We start from the raw sequence: 21,129 nt of genomic DNA on the forward strand, positions 1-21,129 counted from the left end.
CCCTCACCCAGTCTCTACCCCTCACCCAGTCTCTACCCCTCACCCAGTCTCTACCCCTCACCCTGACCCTCACCCAGTCTCAACCCCTCACCCAGTCTCTCACCCTCACCCAGTCTCTCACCCTCACCCAGCCTCTCACCCTCACCCAGTCTCTACCCCTCACCCAGTCTCTACCCCTCACCCAGTCTCTACCCCTCACCCAGTCTCTACCCCTCACCCAGTCTCTCACCCTCACCCAGTCTCTACCCCTCACCCAGTCTCTACCCCTCACCCTGACCCTCACCCTCACCCAGTCTCTCACCCTCACCCAGTCTCTCACCCTCACCCAGTCTCTACCCCTCACCCAGCCTCTACCCCTCACCCAGTCTCTCACCCTCACCCAGTCTCTCACCCTCACCCAGTCTCTACCCCTCACCCAGTCTCTCACCCTCACCCAGTCTCTACCCCTCACCCAGTCTCTCACCCTCACCCAGTCTCTACCCTCACCCAGTCTCTACCCCTCACCCAGTCTCTACCCCTCACCCAGTCTCTACCCCTCGCCCAGTCTCTCACCGAGTCTCTACCCCTCACCCTCACCCTCACCCAGTCTCTACCCCTCACCCAGTCTCTCACCCTCACCCAGTCTCTCACCCTGACCCTTACCCTCACCCAGTCTCTACCCCTCGCCCAGTCTCTCACCGAGTCTCTAACCCTAACCCTCCCCCAGTCTCTCAGCCTGACCCTCACCCTCGCCCCGGCGTCTTTCTGTGACCCCCACCAGGTGGACCGTGCCCCCTACTTCGAGGCGTGCGTGCGCGACTCCTGCGCCTGCGACAGCGGCGGCGACTGCGAGTGCTTCTGCAGTGCTGTGGCGGCGTACGCCCAGGCCTGCAACGAGGCCGGAGTCTGCGTCAGGTGGCGGACGCCCGACCGCTGCCGTGAGTGGACCCTGCCGCCTGGGGGGTTGGGGGCAAGGGGGGAGTGGGGGGGGGGAGTGGAGGGGAAGGATCCCACACTTACGGGAAGTCTGTTTCTCTCTCTGTGGGGAGTCTATGGGTATCTGTGTTAGTCTATGGGTCTCTGTGTGGTGAGTCTGTGGGTCTCTGTGTTAGTCTATAGGTCTCTGTGTGGTGAATCTATGGGTCTCTGTGTGGTGAGTCTATGGGTCTCTCTGTGTGGTGAGTCTATGGGTCTCTGTGTGGTGAGTCTATGGGTCTCTGTGTTAGTCTATGGGTCTCTCTGTGTGGTGAGTCTATGGGTATCTGTGTGGTGAGTCTATGGGTCTCTGTGTTAGTCTATGGGTTTCTCTGTGTGGTGAGTCTATGGGTCTCTGTGTTAGTCTATACGTATCTGTGTGGTGAGTCTATGGGTCTGTCTGTGTGGTGAGTCTATGGGTCTCTGTGTGGTGAGTCTATGGGTCTCTGTGTGGTGAGTCTATGGGTCTCTGTGTTAGTCTATGGGTATCTGTGTGATGAGTCTATGGGTATCTGTGTGATGAGTCTATGGGTCTCTGTGTGATGAGTCTATGGGTATCTGTGTGATGAGTCTATGGGTATCTGTGTGATGAGTCTATGGGTCTCTGTGTGGTGAGTCTATGGGTCTCTGTGTGGTGAGTCTATGGGTCTCTGTGTTAGTAAGTCTATGGGTCTCTGTGTTAGTCTATGGGTCTCTGTGTTAGTCTATGGGTCTCTGTGTGGTGAGTCTATGGGTCTCTGTGTGGTGAGTCTATGGGTCTCTGTGTTAGTCTGTGGGTCTCTGTGTGGTGAGTCTATGGGTCCCTGTGTGATGAGTCTATGGGTCTCTGTGTGGTGAGTCTATGGGTCTCTGTGTGATGAGTCTATGGGTCTCTGTGTTAGTAAGTCTATGGGTCTCTGTGTTAGTCTATGGGTCTCTGTGTGGTGAGTCTATGGGTCTCTGTGTGATGAGTCTATGGGTCTCTGTATGGGGAGTCTATGGGTCTCTGTGTGATAAGTCTATGGGTCTCTCTGTGTGGTGAGTCTATGGGTCTCTCTGTGTGGTGAGTCTATGGGTCTCTGTATGGGGAGTCTATGGGTCTCTGTGTGATGAGTCTATGGGTCTCTCTGTGTGGTGAGTCTATGGGTCTCTGTGTGATGAGTCTATGGGTCTCTGTGTGGTGAGTCTATGGGTATCTGTGTGGTGAGTCTATGGGTCTCTGTGTGGTGAGTCTATGGGTCTCTGTGTGATGAGTCTATGGGTATCTGTGTGATGAGTCTGTGGGTATCTGTGTGATGAGTCTATGGGTATCTGTGTGATGAGTCTATGGGTCTCTGTGTGATGAGTCTACGGGTCTCTGTGTGATGAGTCTATGGGTCTCTGTGTGATGAGTCTATGGGTCTCTGTGTGATGAGTCTATGGGTATCTGTGTGATGAGTCTATGGGTCTCTGTGTGATGAGTCTATGGGTATCTGTGTGATGAGTCTATGGGTCTCTGTGTGTGAGTCGATGGGTCTCTGTGTGGTTAGTCTATGGGTCTCAGTGTGATGAGTCTATTGGTCTCTCTGTGGTGAGTCTATAGGTATATGTGTGATGAGTCTATGGGTCTCTATGTGATGAGTCTATGGGTCTCTCTCTGTGGTGAGTCTATTGGTCTCTGTGTTAGTCTATGGGTCTCTGTGTGATGAGTCTATGGGTCTCTCTCTGTGGGGAGTCTATGGGTCTCTGTGTGATGAGTCTATGGGTCTCTCTCTGTGGTGAGTCTATGGGTCTATCTGTGTGTGGTGAGTCTATGGGTCTCTCTGTGGTGAGTCTATGGGTCTCTCTCTGTGGTGAGTCTATGGGTCTATCTGTGTGTGATGAGTCTATGGGTCTCTGTGTGATGAGTCTACGGGTCTCTGTGTGATGAGTCTATGGGTCTCTCTGTGTGGTGAGTCTATGGGTCTATCTGTGTGTGGTGAGTCTATGGGTCTCTGTGTGATGAGTCTATGGGTCTCTGTGTGATGAGTCTATGGGTATCTGTATGGGGAGTCTATGGGTCTCTGTATGGGGAGTCTATGGGTCTCTGTGTGATGAGTCTATGGGTCTCTCTGTGTGGTGAGTCTATGGGTCTCTGTGTTAGTCTATGGGTATCTGTGTGGTGAGTCTATGGGTCTCTGTGTGGTGAGTCTTTGGGTCTCTGTGTGGTGAGTCTATGGGTTTCTGTGTGGTGAGTCTATGGATCTCTGTGTGATGAGTCTATGGGTCTCTGTATGGGGAGTCTATGGGTCTCTGTGTGTGGTGAGTCTATGGGTCTCTGTGTTAGTCTATGGGGATCTGTGTGGTGAGTCTATGGGTCTCTGTGTTAGTCTATGGGTCTCTGTATGGTGAGTCTATGGGTCTCTGTGTGATGAGTCTATGGGTCTCTGTGTGGTGAGTCTATGGGTCTCTGTGTTAGTCTATGGGTATCTGTGTGGTGAGTCTATGGGTCTCTATGTGATGAGTCTATGGGTCTCTGTATGGGGAGTCTATAGGTCTCAGTGTGATGAGTCTATGGGTCTCAGTGTGATGAGTCTATGGGTCTCTGTGTGAGTGAGTCTATGGGTCTCTGTGTGGTCAGTCTATGGGTCTCTGTGTGATGAGTCTGGGTCTCTGTGTGGTGAGTCTATGGGTCTCTGTGTGAGTGAGTTTATGGGTATCTGTGTGGTCAGTCTATGGATCTCTGTGTGGTGAGTCTATGGGTCTCTGTATGGGAAGTCTATGAGTCTCTGTGTGGTCAGTCTATGGGTCTCTGTGTGGTCAGTCTATGGGTCTCTGTGTGGTTAGTCTATGGGTCTCTGTGTGGTGAGTCTATAGGTCTCTGTGTGCTGAGTCTATGGGTCTCTGTGTGAGTGAGTCTATGGGTCTCTGTGTGCTGAGTCAATTGCTCTCTGTGTGGTAAGCCTCCTCCCCCTATGTGACTCCTCCCCCTCACTGACTCCTCCCCCTCCCTAACCCCTCCCCTGCTGTGACTCCTCCCCACCGGTAACTCCTCCCCCTACAGTAACCCCTCCCCCTCAGTGACTCCCACCCCCTACGTAACTCCTCCTTCCTCTGTAAACCCCTCCCCCTCCGTGACTCCTCCCCCGGCGTAACCCCTCCCCTTCCCTTATAACTCCTCCCCCTTCGCACCATGTCTTCCAGCTGTGTTCTGCGACTTCTACAACAGCGATGATCGCGACTGCACGTGGCGCTACCGGCCCTGCGGGGCACTGCCCACCCTCACCTGCAGGGGCAGCGTCCGCCTCTTGGACATTGCGCTGCCCCCTATGGAAGGTGAGCGGGAGGGATGGAGAGGGAGGAGAGGGAGGGATGAGGGGTAGCCTGGCTCCGGGTGTGTGTATGTGTGTATGTGTGTGTAGGTGTGTATGTGTGTGCAGGTGTGTGTGCAGGTGTGTGTATGTGTGTATGTGTGTGTGTATGTGTGTGTAGGTGTGTGTGTGTGCAGGTGTGTGTGTATGTGTATATGTGTGTGTGTATGTGTGTGCAGGTGTGTGTGTGTAGGTGTGTAGATGTGTGCGCAGGTGTGTGTGTGTGTAGGTGTGTGTGCAGGTGTGTGTAGGTGTGTATGTGTGTGTATGTGTGTATGTTGTTTAGGTGTGTATGTGTGTGTATGTGTGTGTAGGTGTGTGTGTGTGCAGGTGTGTATGTGTGTAGGTGTGTATGTGTGTGTAGGTGTGTGTATGTGTGTGTAGGTGTGTGTAGGTGTGTGTATGTATGTGTGTAGGTGTGTATGTGTAGGTATGTAGGTGTGTATGTGTGTGTGTATGTGTGTAGGTGTGTATGTGTGTGTAGGTGTGTAGGTGTGTATGTGTGTGTAGGTGTGTGTAGGTGTGTGTATGTGTGTGTAGGTATGTGAGGCGAGGAGTGGTGGTCGTGGTTACTTATGCCCCCACCGAAGATGAACATCCGTGGAGGGATGCAGGCAAAGCCGATGAGTCAGATGCCTTCTATGACCTCCTGTCACAGGTGCTGGCTAAAGTGGCCCCTCGGGATAGAGTCATCATGTTGGGTGACTTCAATGCCCGAGTTGGTCTTGATGCTGGCACCTGGTCTGGAGTGATTGGAGGGCATGGGCCAGATCAGCTCAATAACAACGGTAGGAGGCAGCTAGATTTTTGTGCAGCCCATGGGCTTGTAATTACCAACACGCTGTTTCAGCATCGGCGCATCCACACAACATCATGGATGCATGCCGGGTCCAAGCAAGAACATCTGCTGGACTACATAGTGACGGACCAGCGGATGCGAACCCATGTCCTTGACACCAGGACCTACCGTGGAGCTGATCTGCCCTCTGACCATCGACTAGTCATCTGTAAGATGTGCCTGCCATTCTTCCACTCTGGTGGTGGGTGTACACCCAGGACCCCATTCCAACCTAAAGTGGCCTGGTCTCAGTTATCTGATGAAAGTTGCAAGCGAGAATTTCATCATCACTTGCGGCTGGGATTGGCATCGTCCCTGACTCCTCCTGATGTCGAGGGTAAATGGGCGAGGTTTAGGACTGTGACTCATGCAGCTGCAATGGCTGCTTTGGGTACGCGGTCCAGACTACATCTCTGCTTTATTGACCTTGTAAAGGCCTATGATACCATCAGTAGGCCTGGGCTTTGGGTTGTTCTTTGTGCTTTTGGAGTACCTGACCCTCTGCTCACGATCATTAAGGACCTTCATGATGGTGAGCGGGCCCGGGTAAAACTACGTGGCCGGGAGTCAGAGCCATTCCCTGTACACCTTGGAGTGCGACAGGGATGTCCTCTGGCTCCCACATTATTTAACATCTATTTTGACCACGTAGTTCGTGAAGCCTTCAATAGCTGTACCGGGGGAATCTCCATATGGTACAGATATAATGGGAGGTTGATCGACGCCCAGATGCGGTCAAGGGATGGCTCCCTATTGCTCAATCACGTTATGTATGCTGATGATTTGGTAATAGCTGCTCAGTCAGAGGAGGAGTTGGAGACGCTGCTGCTGAGACTGGAGCATGCCACTAAGAGGTGGGGCCTTACCATCAGCCCCACCAAAACTAAGCACCTGCCTGGGTATTTTGTACCATCGGACACTCCACCCCCACAACTCCCAATCGGTGATGGGGCAGTTGTGGAGAGAGTGGAGAGTTTCCCATACCTGGGCAGTGTGCTTATGACTGGCTCCAGTTTAACAGCAGAGGTCTCACTCCGAATCAGTCGAGCGGCAATATCTTTTAATCGGTTGCGTAACGCTGTGTGGAAGCTACCTGGTCTATCGCTCCGCACGAAGCTTCAGGTCTTCTCGGCCACGGTCATTCCCTTCCTTCTCTACGCTTGCGAAACGTGGACCCCCCTAATGGAACATCTTCGCCGGTTAGAAACATTTAGGCTGGCCTGCCTACGATCCATCCTGGGTTTAACCAGACTGGATTGTGTGAGGAGCTCACAAATCCTTGAAAGATCTGGGCAAGGTCCCATCGCTGAGCTCCTCCGGCGGGCAAGGCTGCGATGGCTGGGTCATGTAGCCCGCATGCCCAGCCACCGCATGCCGAAACAGCTTTTGTTCGGCCGGATTGAGGGGGCGCGGCACGGGCTAGAGAAGAGATGGAGTGATGTGGTACAGGAGGACGTGGAGCTGAGTGGACTTGCCGATGACTGGTACCAGCGGTGTCAAGATCGGCCTCTGTGGAGGAGGCTCGTGAAGGATGCTACTGGGCAGTTGGAGGCAGTCGCCCTCCAACAACAACGGAGGGCGGAGGAGCGACGCTCACAACAGCGAGCGGAGCGCCGGGTGGCTAAAGCACAACAGGTTGGCACAGTAGAGGGCACAGGTGGTGCATCAGCCAGTCATCTCAGTCAGTCGACCCGTGGCACCTGGGTCTGCCCCGTGACCTCCTGCCAGCGGGCGTTCGACACTTCACGTGGCCTCAGGGTGCACATAGCCTGGCACAAGCGTCGTGGTGACGTCACCGCCACTTAGTGGCGAATGGCGGTTGTTGCAGGTGTGAGTATGTGTGTGCAGGTGTGTGTAGGTGTATGTGTGTGTGCAGGTGTGTGTGTGTAGGTGTGTGTAGGTGTGTGTAGGTGTGTAGGTGTGTGTATGTGTGTGTATGTTTGTGCAGGTGTGTGTGCAGGTGTGTGTAGGAGTGTGAAGGTGTGTGTAAGAGTGTGCAAGTGTGTGTGCAGGTGTGTGTGTAGGTGTTTGCAGGTGTGTGCAGGTGTGTGTAGGTGTGTGTGTGTAGGTGTGTGCAGGTGCGTGTATGTGTGTGTATGTGTGTGTATGTGTGTGTGTAGGTGCGTGTAGGTGTGTGTATGTGTGTGTGTAAGTGTGTGTAGGTTGTAGGTGTGTGCAGGTGTGTGTAGGTGTGTATTTGTGTGTGTAGGTGTGTGTAGGTGTGTAGGTGTGTAGGTGTGTGTAGGTGCGTGCAGGTGTGTGTAGGAGTGTAGGTGTGTGTAGGAGTGTATGTGTGTGTAGGTGTGTGTAGGTGTGTGCAGGTGTGTACAGGTGTGTGCAGGTGTGTGTAGGAGTGTATGTGTGTGTAGGTGTGTGTAGGTGTGCAGGTGTGTGTAGGTGTGTGTAGGTGTGTGTAGGTGTGTGTAGGAGTGTGTAGGAGTGTAGGTGTGTGTAGGAATGTGTAGGTGTGTGCAAGTGTGTAGGTGTGTGTATGTGTGTGTATGTGTGTGTAGCTGTGTGTAGGTAGGTGTGTAGGTGTGTGTATGTGTGTGTGCAGCTGTATGTAGGTAGGTGTGTAGGTGCGTGTAGGTATGTGTAGGTGTGTGTAGATGTGTGTGTATGTGTGTGTGTAGGTGTGTGTAGGTGTGTGCAGGTGTGTGCAGGTGGGTGTAGGTGTGTGCAGGTGTGTGTAGGTGTGTGTATGTGTGTGTAGCTGTGTGTAGGTGTGTGTAGGTGTGTGTAGGAGTGTAGGTGTGTGTAGGAATGTGTAGGTGTGTGCAGGTGTGTAGGTGTGTGTAGGTGTGTGTATGTGTGTGTAGGTGTGTGTAGGTGTGTGTAGGAGTGTGAGTGGGGAGCGGTAGTGTAGCGGTTAGCGCACTGCGCTATGAACCTGGCGACCCGGGTTCGATTCCCGCTCACGGCCAACACCAGTGACGATTATCTGAACCGGTCCCGGGCATTCCCTAGGTCGACTCAGCCTCAAATGAGTACCTTGTGCGGTGGATAAAAACATCGCCACTGGGGAAACAAAGGCGGCCGGGCGTGGTTGCTGGCCACCCACCCCCTCGTGTACCGTTCCGGTCTTCATAGGTGCTCGCTAACAGCACTTGCCCCTACAGTCTGTCAAGGCTATATGGGGGATCTTTGTCTTTGTATGTGTGTGTAGGTGTGTGTAGGTGTAGGTGTGTGTATGTGTTTGTGCAGCTGTGTGTAGGTAGGTGTGTAGGTGCGTGTATGGGCGTGTAGGTGTGTGTAGATGTGTGTGTAGGTGTGTGTGTAGGTGTGTGTAGGTGTGTGCAGGTGTGTGTAGGTGTGTGTAGTGTGTGTGTTGGGGAGCGGTAGTGTAGCGATTAGCGCTATGAACCTGGCGACCCGGGTTCGATTCCCGCTCACGGCCAACACCAGTGACGATTATCTGAACCGGTCCCGGGGCCTCCCCTAGGTCGACTCCGCCTCAAATGAGTACCTGGTGCGGTGTGTAAACATTGCCACTAGGGAGACAAAGGCGGTCGGGCGTGGTGCTGGCCACCCACCTCCTCGTGTACCGTTCCGGCCTTCATAGGTGCTCGCTAGCAGCACTTGCCCCTACAGTCTGTTAAGGCTATATGGGGGATCTTTGTCTTTGTAGGTGTGTGTATGTGTGTGTGCAGCTGTGTGTAGGTAGGTGTGTAGGTGCGTGTAGGTATGTGTAGGTGTGTGTAGATGTGTGTGTATGTGTGTGTGTAGGTGTGTGTAGGTGTGTGTAGGTGTGTGCAGGTGTGTGTAGTGTGTGTGTTGGGGAGCGGTAGTGTAGCGGTTAGTGCTATGAACCTGGCGACCCGGGTTCCATTCCCGCTCACGGCCAACACCGGTGACGATTATCTGAACCGGTCCTGGGCCTCTCCTAGGTCGACTCAGCCTCAAATGAGTACCTGGTGCGGTGTGTAAACATCGCCGCTATGGAGACAAAGGCGGTCGGGCGTGGTGTTGAACACCCACCCCCTCGTGTACCGTTCCGGCCTTCATAGGTGCTCGCTAACAGCACTTGCCCCTACAGTCTGTGTCAGGCTATACGGGGGATCTTTGTCTTTTTGTTATATACCTACGAAGAGGAGACTTGAGATGGTTTAGCGCAGGATCTTTATTCTCAAGGCAACTGGCACCGTACTTTCACTCACCATCGAAAACCAAACCCCGAACACTCCAAATCGTCTCTCTTATACAGCCGGTGTCCCGCTAATTTTTTTAACACTCATTACCTTATATTCTTGGTTCTTTCGGTAAAGTCACCACGTAGAAGGGAAACAATTAAATAATAAAAATAATAACACTAAAAATATAAAACAATCAAATTCTCACGACGTTTCGACTGCAACACAAGTAGCAATCATCATCAGGTGTGAAAACCACAGCACCTGATGATGATTGCTTGTGTTGCAGTCGTAAAAACGTCGTGAGAATTTAATTATTTAAGTTATTTTTATTATTTTATTGTGTATATCTGTCTGTGTGTGTGTGTCGGTGTGTGTCCGTGTGTGTGTTTGTGTGTGTCAGTGTGTATTTGTCTGTGTGTGTGTCAGTGTGTATGTGTGTGTGTGTGTCAGTGTGTATCCGTCTGTGTGTGTGTGTCAGTGTGTATCCGTCTGTGTGTGTGTGTCGGTGTGTATCTGTCTGTGTGTGTGTCAGTGTGTATCTGTCTGCGTGTGTGTGTCAGTGTGTATCTGTCTGTGTGTGTGTGTCAGTGTGTATCTGTCTGTGTGTGTGTGTGTGTCAGTGTGTATCTGTCTGTGTGTGTGTCAGTGTGTATCCGTCTGTGTGTGTGTCTGTCGGTGTGTATCTGTCTGTCTGTGTGTGTGTGTCAGTGTTAATCCGTCTGTGTGTGTGTGTGTCAGTGTGTATCTGTCTGTGTGTGTGTGTCAGTGTGTATCTGTCTGTGTGTGTGTGTCAGTGTTTATCTGTGTGTGTGTGTGTGTCAGTGTGTATCTGTCTGTGTGTGTGTGTCAGTGTGTAACTGTCTGTCTGTGTGTGTGTGTCGGTGTGTATCTGTCTGTGTGTGTGTGTCAGTGTGTATCTTTCTGTGTGTGTGTGTCAGTGTGTATCTGTCTGTGTGTGTGTCAGTGTGTATCTGTCTGTGTGTGTGTGTGTGTGTCAGTGTGTATCCGTCTGTGTGTGTGTGTGTCAGTGTGTATCCGTCTGTGTGTGTGTGTGTCAGTGTGTATCTGTCTGTGTGTGTGTGTGTCAGTGTGTATCCGTCTGTGTGTGTGTGTGTCAGTGTGTATCCGTCTGTGTGTGTGTGTGTGTCAGTGTGTATCTGTCTGTGTGTGTGTGTCGGTGTGTATCTGTCTGTGTGTGTGTGTGTCAGTGTGTATCTGTCTGTGTGTGTGTGTGTCAGTGTGTATCTGTGTGTGTGTGTGTCGGTGTGTATCTGTCTGTGTGTGTGTCTGTCGGTGTGTATCCGTCTGTCTGTGTGTGTGTGTGTCGGTGTGTGTGTGTGTGTGTCGGTGTGTGTGTGTGTGTCGGTGTGTATCTGTCTGTGTGTGTGTGTGTCTGTCTGTGTGTGTGTGTGTGTCGGTGTGTATCAGTCTGTGTGTGTGTGTGTCTGTGTGTGTGTCTGTGTGTGTGTCGGTGTGTGTCTGTCTGTGTGTGTGTGTGTCGGTGTGTGTCAGTCTGTGTGTGTGTGTTGGTGTGTATCTGTCTGTGTGTGTGTGTCAGTGTGTATATGTGTGTGTGTGTGTCGGTGTGTATCTGTGTGTGTGTGTCGGTGTGTATCTGTGTGTGTGTGTGTGTGTCGGTGTGTATCTGTCTGTGTGTGTGTGTTGGTGTGTATCTGTCTGTGTGTGTGTGTCAGTGTGTATCTGTCTGTGTGTGTGTGTGTGTCGGTGTGTATCTGTGTGTGTGTGTCGGTGTGTGTGTGTGTCGGTGTGTATCTGTCTGTGTGTGTGTCGGTGTGTGTCTGTCTGTGTGTGTGTGTGTGTCGGTGTGTGTCAGTCTGTGTGTGTGTGTTGGTGTGTGTCTGTCTCTGTGTGTGTGTCAGTGTGTATCTGTCTGTGTGTGTGTGTCGGTGTGTATCTGTGTGTGTGTGTCGGTGTGTATCTGTGTGTGTGTGTCGGTGTGTATCCGTCTGTCTGTGTGTGTTTCAGTGTGTGTCTGTCTGTGTGTGTGTGTGTCGGTGTGTGTGTGTGTGTGTCGGTGTGTGTATGTGTGTCGGTGTGTATCCGTCTGTGTGTGTGTGTGTCAGTGTGTATCTGTCTGTGTGTGTGTGTGTCGGTGTGTATCTGTCTGTGTGTGTGTGTCGGTGTGTATCTGTCTGTGTGTGTGTGTGTCGGTGTGTATCCGTATGTGTGTGTGTGTGTGTCGGTGTGTGTCCGCCTGTGTGTGGGGGATCCGTAGTGGTCAGCGCTACGCTGCCCTATGAACCCAGCAGAGACTTCGATTCCCTTCTAGATTTGAAGCTTTCGTGACTGCAAGGATCCACACTCTTTGGTTCTATTCGGTAAAGTCACGTAAAAAAAAACAACAAAAAATAAAAAAATAAAAAATTCACGACGTTTCGGCCACAACACAAGTGGCCTTCATCAGGTGAAGGGACCGTGCTGTCATGAGGACAGCGCTGGAGTGAAAACAGCCAAGCCCAGGTCGCGTCCTTTAAGCTGTGTGGGAGGAAGCAAAACGCTTTGACAAAGGAATTAGCATAACAATGGCCACCAACGCCACTGATGGCGATTATCTGAACCGGGCCTGGGTCTCCTCCCCTAGGTCCACCCAGCCTCCACTGAGTATCTGGTGTGGCGGTGTACTGGTGTAGTGTATTAAACATCACCAGCCACTGGGGAAACAAAGGCAGCCGGGCGTGGTGCCGGCCACCCACCCCCCTCCTCAGTGCCGGTATCCTTCATGGGTGTGTTGGTGTGTATCCGTCTGTGTGTGTGTGGTGACGGCACTCGCACCTGCGCTCAGTTACGGGCTCCACGGGGCTTGACTTTGCCCCGAGGGAGACCAATCGCTGACCCCCTAGCCGTTGTCACCCCCAGGCTGCTACCCGCACTGCCCTGCCCACGCCCCCTACCTGGACGAAAACTCGATGCGTTGCGTGCAGCAGGAGCAGTGCAGCTGCCTCCTGGCCGGGGTTCAGGTCCCCGCCGGGAGTAGCGTCGTGGCTACGAGCTCCTGCCAAGTCTGGTGAGGGCATCTCCTAGCCACCGTGATGATGATGATGATGAGAGCGAGAGAGAGAGAGAGACGCAGACTCCAAATATACAGCAGCAGCAGGCATCATCAGTGTCGGGATAGAACCCACGACCTCCTGTAGACCAGGCGAGGTAGTCAACATCTCCTAGCCTCCGTGATGATGATGAGAGAGAGAGAGAGACGCAGACTCCAAATATACAGCAGCAGCAGCAGGCATCGTCAGTGTCGGGATAGAACCCACGACCTCCTGTAGACCAGGTAAGGTAGTCAACATCTCCTAGACACCGTGATGATGATGATGAGAGCGAGAGAGAGAGACGCAGACTCCAAATATACAGCAGAAGCAGCAGCAGGCATCGTCAGTGTCGGGATCGAACCCACGACCTCCTGTAGACCAGGCGAGGTAGTTAACATCTCCTAGCCACCGTGATGATGATGAGAGCGAGAGAGAGACACGCAGACTCCAAATACACAACAGCAGCAGGCATCGTCAGTGTCGGGATAGAACCCACGACCTCCTGTAGACCAGGCGAGGTAGTTAACATCTCCTAGCCACCGTGATGATGATGATGATGAGAGCGAGAGAGAGAGACGCAGACTCCAAATATACAGCAGCAGCAGCAGCAGGCATCGTCAGTGTCGGGATAGAACCCACGACCTCCTGCACACCGTGCGAGGTAGTCAACATCTCCTAGCCACCATGATGATGATTAGAGCGAGAGAGAGAGACACGCAGACTCCAAATATACAGCAGAAGCAGCAGGCATCGTCAGTGTCGGGATAGAACCCACGACCTCCTGCACACCGGGCGAGGTAGTTAACATCTCCTAGCCACCGTGATGATGATGATGAGAGCGAGAGAGAGAGAGACACGCAGACTTCAAATATACAGCAGAAGCAGCAGCAGGCATTGTCAGTGTCGGGATAGAACCCACGACCTCCTGTAGACCAGGCGAGGTAGTTAACATCTCCTAGCCACCGTGATGATGATGATGAGAGCGAGAGAGAGAGAGAGAGACACAGACTTCAAATATACAGCAGCAGCAGGAGGCATCGTCAGTGTCGGGATCGAACCCACGACCTCCTGCACACCGGGCGAGGTAGTCAACATCTCCTAGCCACCGTGATGATGATGATGACAGAGAGAGAGACGCAGACTCCAAATATACAGCAGCAGCAGCAGGCATCGTCAGTGTCGGGATAGAACCCACGACCTCCTGTAGACCAGGCGAGGTAGTTAACATCTCCTAGCCACCGTGGTGATAATGAGAGAGACACACAGACTTCAAATATACACAGCAGCAGGCATCGTCAGTGTCGGGATAGAACCCTACGACCTCCTGTAGACCAGGTGAGGTAGTCAACATCTCCTAGCCATCGTGATGATGATGAGAGAGAGAGAGACGCAGACTCCAAATATACAGCAGCAGCAGCAGGCATCCTCAGTGTCGGGATCGAACCCACGCTCTCCTGTAGACTAGGCGAGGTAGTTAACATCTCCTAGCCACCGTGGTGATAATGAGAGAGAGAGAGACACAGACTTCAAATATACACAACAGCAGCAGGCATCGTCAGTATCGGGACAGAACCCACGACCTCCTGCACACCAGGCGAGGTCGTCAACATCTCCTAGCCACCGTGTGGGGCCCTGGTGCAGTGTGTAATAAACATCGCCACTGGCGGAGACAAAGGTTGGTGGTGCTGGTCACCCACCCCCTCTGTGCGTGTTCCACAGTGCCGGTAGACTTCATAGCCGCTGCTCGCTAACGGCACTTGCCCTGGCAGTCTGCTGTGGCTACACGGGGGATCTTTGTCTTTGTCTTTGTGTGTTTACGAGTGCAGCAACTGCAGCAATGGGACTCTGCGCTGCGAGAAAGCCGGTAATGCCGCAATGCCTCATCACAGCACCACACACAGACGCCCACAGCCACCAGCCACACGCTCAGGGTGGCCAATAGCATGGCCACATTGAGCGTGTGGCCATGTTGTTGATTTTCATTCGGCTAGTGGGGTGACCCGCGGGTTCGGGCGTTTTGGACCCTGCCCTAGGTCGGCCCGGGCCTTAAACGAGTTCACCCGCTGTAGCGGTGAAGTCTGGCAAACATCGCTACTGGGGGGGGGAGAGACAAAGGCGGCCGGGCGTGGTGTTGGCCACCCACCTCCACGTGTACCGTGCCGGCCTTCATAGGCGCTCACTAACAGCACTTGCCCCGACAGTCTGTTAAGCGTATACGGGGGATCTTTGTCTTTGTGTGGTGGGAATGGTGATGGAGATGGTGGTGGAGATGGTGGTGATGGAGATGGTGGAGATGGTTGAGATGGTGGTGGAGATGGTGGAGATGGTTGAGATGGTGGTCGAGTTGATGATGGAGATGGTGGTGATGGTGGCGGTGGTGGCGGTGGAGATGGTTGAGATGGTTGTGGTGGTGGTGGCGGTGGTGGTGGTGGAGTTGATGGTGGAGATGGTGGTGTTGGTGGCGGTGGTGGCGGTGGAGATGGTTGAGATGGTTGTGGTGGTGGTGGAGTTGATGGTGGAGATGGTTGAGATGGTTGTGGTGGTGGTGCTGGAGTTGATGGTGGTGATGGTGGCGGTGGTGGCAGTGGAGATGGTTGAGATGGTTGTGGTGGTGGTGGTGGTGGTGGAGATGGTGGTGGTGGTGGTGGTGGAGTTGATGGTGGAGATGGTGGTGATGGTGGCGGTGGTGGTGGAGTTGATGGTGGAGATGGTGGTGATAGTGGCAGTGGTGGCGGTGGAGATGGTTGAGATGGTTGTGGTGGTGGTGGAGTTGATGGTGGAGATGGTGGTGATGGTGGCGGTGGTGGCGGTGGAGATGGTTGAGATGGTTGTGGTGGTGGTGGAGTTGATGGTGGAGATGGTGGTGATGGTGGCGGTGGTGGCGGTGGAGATGGTTGAGATGGTTGTGGTGGTGGTGGAGTTGATGGTGGAGATGGTGGTGATGGTGGCGGTGGTGGTGGTGGAGATGGTTGAGATGGTTGTGGCGGTGGTGGTGGTGGTGGTGGCGTTGGTAGCAGTGGTGGCGGTGCTGGTGATGATCTGGAGATGACCTGACGCTGCGGCGAATACCCGCGGTGGTAACTGTTGCTGTGGCGTTGGTGCCGACGGTGGCCAATCACAGATGGCTGCTGCCACGATGGCCGCGTCCACGCGCCGGGCACCGTCATCTCGGCCGAGGTGGACCAACTCGGCCTCTGCACCTTCACCACCGTCTGCCCCATCGCGGGCGGCGCGGTGGAGCAATCGGCGGCCTGCAGGGAGACCACCACCGTCACCGTCGCCACCACCGCCACGGTCGCCACCACCGCCACCACCAAGGCCACCACCGCCACCACCGCCACCACCACCGGCATCGAGAGCGTCATCGTGCCGAAGACGGAAGGCGTCGTGCAGGTCACGGGACCAGGGAAAACTACACCGCAAGCCGGAGGTAGAACCGGTGGGAGATCATTCAGACTCCACTCACTCTGTAGGACAGGGGGAGATCACACAGACTCCACTCACTCTGTAGGACAGGGGGAGATCACACAAACTCCACTCACTCTGTAGGACAGGGAGAGATCACTCAAACTCCACTCACTCTGTAGGACAGGCGGAGATCACACAGACTCCACTCACTCACTCTGTAGGACAGGGGGAGATCACTCAAACTCCACTCACTCTGTAGAACAGGGGGAGATCATACAGACTCCACTCACTCTGTAGGACAGGGTGAGATCACTCAGACTCCACTCACTCTGTAGAACAGGGGGAGATCACACAGACTCCACTCACTCTGTAGGACAGGGGGAGATCACACAAACTCCACTCACTCACTCTGTAGGACAGGGGGAGATCATTCAAACTCCACTCACTCTGTAGGACAGGGGGAGATCATTCAAACTCCACTCACTCTGTAGGACAGGGGGAGATTACACAAACTCCACTCACTCTGTAGGACAGGGGGAGATCATTCAGACTCCACTCACTCTGTAGGACAGGGGGAGATCACTCAGACTCCACTCACTCTGTAGGACAGGGGGAGATCACTCAAACTCCACTCACTTTGTAGAACAGGGGGAGATCACTCAAACTCCACTCACTCTGTAGGACAGGGGGAGATCATTCAGACTCCACTCACTCTGTAGGACAGGGGGAGATCACACAAACTCCACTCACTCACTCTGTAGGACAGGGGGAGATCATTCAAACTACACTCACTCTGTAGGACAGGGGGAGATCACACAAACTCCACTCACTCTGTAGGAAAGGAGGAGATCACTCAGACTCCACTCACTCTGTAGGACAGGGGGAGATCACTCAGACTCCACTCACTCTGTAGGACAGGGGGAGATCACTCAAACTCCACTCACTTTGTAGAACAGGGGGAGATCACTCAAACTCCACTCACTCTGTAGGACAGGGGGAGATCATTCAGACTCCACTCACTCTGTAGGACAGGGGGAGATCACACAAACTCCACTCACTCTGTAGGACAGGAGGAGATCACTCAAGCTCCACTCACTCACTCTGTAGGACAGGGGGAGATCACACAAACTCCACTCACTCTGTAGGACAGGGGGAGATTACACAAACTCCACTCACTCTGTAGGACAGGGGTAGATCATTCAGACTCCACTCACTCTGTAGGACAGGGGGAGATCACTCAGACTCCACTCACTCTGTAGGACAGGGGGAGATCACTCAAACTCCACTCACTTTGTAGAACAGGGGGAGATCACTCAAACTCCACTCACTCTGTAGGACAGGGGGAGATCATTCAGACTCCACTCACTCTGTAGGACAGGGGGAGATCACACAAACTCCACTCACTCACTCTGTAGGACAGGCGGAGATCATTCAAACTCCACTCACTCTGTAGGACAGGGGGAGATCATACAGACTCCACTCACTCTGTAGGACAGGAGGAGATCACTCAGACTCCACTCACTCTGTAGGACAGGGGGAGATCACTCAGACTCCACTCACTCTGTAGGACAGGGGGAGATCATACAGACTCCACTCACTCTGTAGAACAGGGGGAGATCACTCAGACTCCACTCACTCTGTAGGACAGGGGGAGATCACTCAAACTCCACTCACTTTGTAGAACAGGGGGAGATCACTCAAACTCCACTCACTCTGTAGGACAGGGGGAGATCATTCAGACTCCACTCACTCTGTAGAACAGGGGGAGATCACTCAAACTCCACTCACTCTGTAGGACAGGGGGAGATCACTCAAACTCCACTCACTTTGTAGAACAGGGGGAGATCACTCAAACTCCACTCACTCTGTAGGACAGGGGGAGATCATTCAGACTCCACTCACTCTGTAGGACAGGGGGAGATCACACAAACTCCACTCACTCACTCTGTAGGACAGGGGGAGATCATTCAAACTACACTCACTCTGTAGGACAGGGGGAGATCACACAAACTCCACTCACTCTGTAGGACAGGAGGAGATCACTCAGACTCCACTCACTCTGTAGGACAGGGGGAGATCACTCAGACTCCACTCACTCTGTAGGACAGGGGGAGATCACTCAAACTCCACTCACTTTGTAGAACAGGGGGAGATCACTCAAACTCCACTCACTCTGTAGGACAGGGGGAGATCATTCAGACTCCACTCACTCTGTAGGACAGGGGGAGATCACACAAACTCCACTCACTCTGTAGGACAGGAGGAGATCACTCAAGCTCCACTCACTCACTCTGTAGGACAGGGGGAGATCACACAAACTCCACTCACTCTGTAGGACAGGGGGAGATTACACAAACTCCACTCACTCTGTAGGACAGGGGGAGATCATTCAGACTCCACTCACTCTGTAGGACAGGGGGAGATCACTCAGACTCCACTCACTCTGTAGGACAGGGGGAGATCACTCAAACTCCACTCACTTTGTAGAACAGGGGGAGATCACTCAAACTCCACTCACTCTGTAGGACAGGGGGAGATCATTCAGACTCCACTCACTCTGTAGGACAGGGGGAGATCACACAAACTCCACTCACTCACTCTGTAGGACAGGCGGAGATCATTCAAACTCCACTCACTCTGTAGGACAGGGGGAGATCATACAGACTCCACTCACTCTGTAGGACAGGAGGAGATCACTCAGACTCCACTCACTCTGTAGGACAGGGGGAGTTCACTCAGACTCCACTCACTCTGTAGGACAGGGGGAGATCATACAGACTCCACTCACTCTGTAGAACAGGGGGAGATCACTCAGACTCCACTCACTCTGTAGGACAGGGGGAGATCACTCAAACTCCACTCACTTTGTAGAACAGCGGGAGATCACTCAAACTCCACTCACTCTGTAGGACAGGGGGAGATCATTCAGACTCCACTCACTCTGTAGAACAGGGGGAGATCACTCAAACTCCACTCACTCTGTAGGACAGGGGGAGATCACTCAAACTCCACTCACTCTGTAGGACAGGGTGAGATCACTCAGACTCCACTCACTCTGTAGAACAGGGGGAGATCACACAAACTCCACTCACTCTGTAGGACAGGGGGAGATCACACAGACTCCACTCACTCTGTAGGACAGGGGGAGATCACTCAGACTCCACTCACTCTGTAGGACAGGGTGAGATCACTCAGACTCCCCTCACTCTGTAGAACAGGGGGAGATCACACAAACTCCACTCACTCTGTAGGACAGGGGGAGATCACACAGACTCCACTCACTCTGTAGGACAGGGGGAGATCACTCAAACTCCACTCTCTCACTCTGTAGGACAGGGGGAGATCACACAAACTCCACTCTGTAGGACAGGGGGAGATCACACAAACTCCACTCACTCACTCTGTAGGACAGGGGAAGATCACACAAACTCCACTCACTCACTCTGTAGGACAGGGGGAGATCACACAAACTCCACTCTGTAGGACAGGGGGAGATCATACAAACTCCACTCACTCACTCTGTAGGACAGGGGGAGATCGCTCAAACTCCACTCACTCACTCTGTAGGACAGGGGGAGATCACACAAACTCCACTCACTCACTCTGTAGAACAGGGGGAGATCACACAAACTCCACTCACTCTGTAGGACAGGGGAAGATCATACAAACTCCACTCACTCTGTAGGACAGAGGGAGATCACACAAACTCCACTCACTCTGTAGGACAGGGGGAGATCATACAGACTCCACACACTCTGTAGGACAGGGGGAGATCACACAAACTCCACTCTGTAGGACAGGGGGAGATCATACAAACTCCACTCACTCTGTAGGACAGGGGGAGATCACACAAACTCCACTCACTCTGTAGGACAGGGGGAGATCACACAAACTCCACTCACTCTGTAGGACAGGGGGAGATCACACAAACTCCACTCACTCACTCTGTAGGACAGGGGGAGATCATTCAAACTCCACTCACTCTGTAGGACAGGGGGAGATCACACAAACGCCACTCTCTCTGTAGGACAGGGGGAGATCACACAAACTCCACTCGCTCTGTAGGACAGGGGGAGATCACACAAACTCCACTCACTCACTCTGTAGGACAGGGGGAGATCATTCAAACTCCACTCACTCTGTAGGACAGGGAGAGATCACACAAACGCCACTCTCTCTGTAGGACAGGGGGAGATCACACAAACTCCACTCACTCTGTAGGACAGGGGGAGATCACACAAACTCCACTCACTCACTCTGTAGGACAGGGGGAGATCATTCAAACTCCACTCACTCTGTAGGACAGGGGGAGATCACACAAACGCCACTCTCTCTGTAGGACAGGGGGAGATCACACAAACTCCACTCACTCTGTAGGACAGGGGGAGATCACACAAACTCCACTCACTCACTCACTCTGTAGGACAGGGGGAGATCACACAAACTCCACTCACTCTCTCTGTAGGACAGGGGGAGATCACACAGACTCCACTCACTCTGTAGGACAGGGGGAGATCACACAAACTCCACTCACTCTGTAGAACAGGGGGAGATCATACAAACTCCACTCACTCTGTAGAACAGGGGGAGATCACACAAACTCCACTCACTCTGTAGAACAGGGGGAGATCACACAAACTCCACTCACTCTGTAGGACAGGGGGAGATCACACAAACTCCACTCACTCTGTAGAACAGGGGGAGATCACACAAACTCCACTCACTCTGTAGGACAGGGGGAGATCACACAAACTCCACTCACTCACTCTGTAGGACAGGGGGAGATCATACAGACTCCACTCACTCTGTAGAACAGGGGGAGATCATACAAACTCCACTCACTCTGTAGGACAGGGGGAGATCACACAAACTCCACTCACTCTGTAGAACAGGGGGAGATCACACAAACTCCACTCACTCTGTAGGACAGGGGGAGATCACTCAAACTCCACTCACTCTGTAGGACAGGGAGAGATCACACAAACTCCACTCACTCTGTAGAATAGGGGGAGATCACACAAACTCCACTCACCCTCACTCTGTAGAACAGGGGGAGATCATACAGACTCCACTCACTCACTCACTCTGTAGAACAGGGGGAGATCATACAAACTCCACTCACTCACTTTGTAGAACAGGGGGAGATCATACAGACTCCACTCACTCTGTAGGACAGGGGGAGATCACACAGACTCCACTCACTCTGTAGGACAGGGGGAGATCACTCAACCTCCACTCACTCACTCTGTAGGACAGGGGGAGATCACTCAAACTCCACTCACTCTGTAGGACTGGGGGAGATCACACAAACTCCACTCACTATGTAGAACAGGGGGAGATCACTCAAACTCCACTCACGCACTCACTCTGTAGGACAGGGGGAGATCATACAAACTCCACTCACTCTGTAGGACAGGGATAGATCATACAAACTCCAC

At 53.0% G+C, this 21,129-nt stretch overlaps 1 protein-coding gene across 1 annotated transcript in view; it reads left to right on the forward strand.

Moving 5' to 3' along the window:
* Positions 1–21,129, forward strand: part of LOC116958557 (uncharacterized) — a 183,495-nt gene that overhangs the window by 83,777 nt on the left and 78,589 nt on the right. The window contains exons 14-18 of the mRNA XM_076057101.1: positions 761–917; positions 4,096–4,227; positions 12,111–12,258; positions 14,110–14,147; positions 15,405–15,713. Of these exons, the coding sequence (XP_075913216.1) occupies positions 761–917; positions 4,096–4,227; positions 12,111–12,258; positions 14,110–14,147; positions 15,405–15,713 (784 nt within the window). The remainder of the gene's footprint in view (positions 1–760; positions 918–4,095; positions 4,228–12,110; positions 12,259–14,109; positions 14,148–15,404; positions 15,714–21,129) is intronic.

The sequence above is a fragment of the Petromyzon marinus genome, chromosome 79 (assembly GCF_048934315.1).
Source record: "Petromyzon marinus isolate PM22_M1 ecotype Great Lakes invasive population chromosome 79, UKy_Petmar_22M1.pri1.0, whole genome shotgun sequence".
Taxonomy (NCBI): domain Eukaryota; kingdom Metazoa; phylum Chordata; class Hyperoartia; order Petromyzontiformes; family Petromyzontidae; genus Petromyzon; species Petromyzon marinus.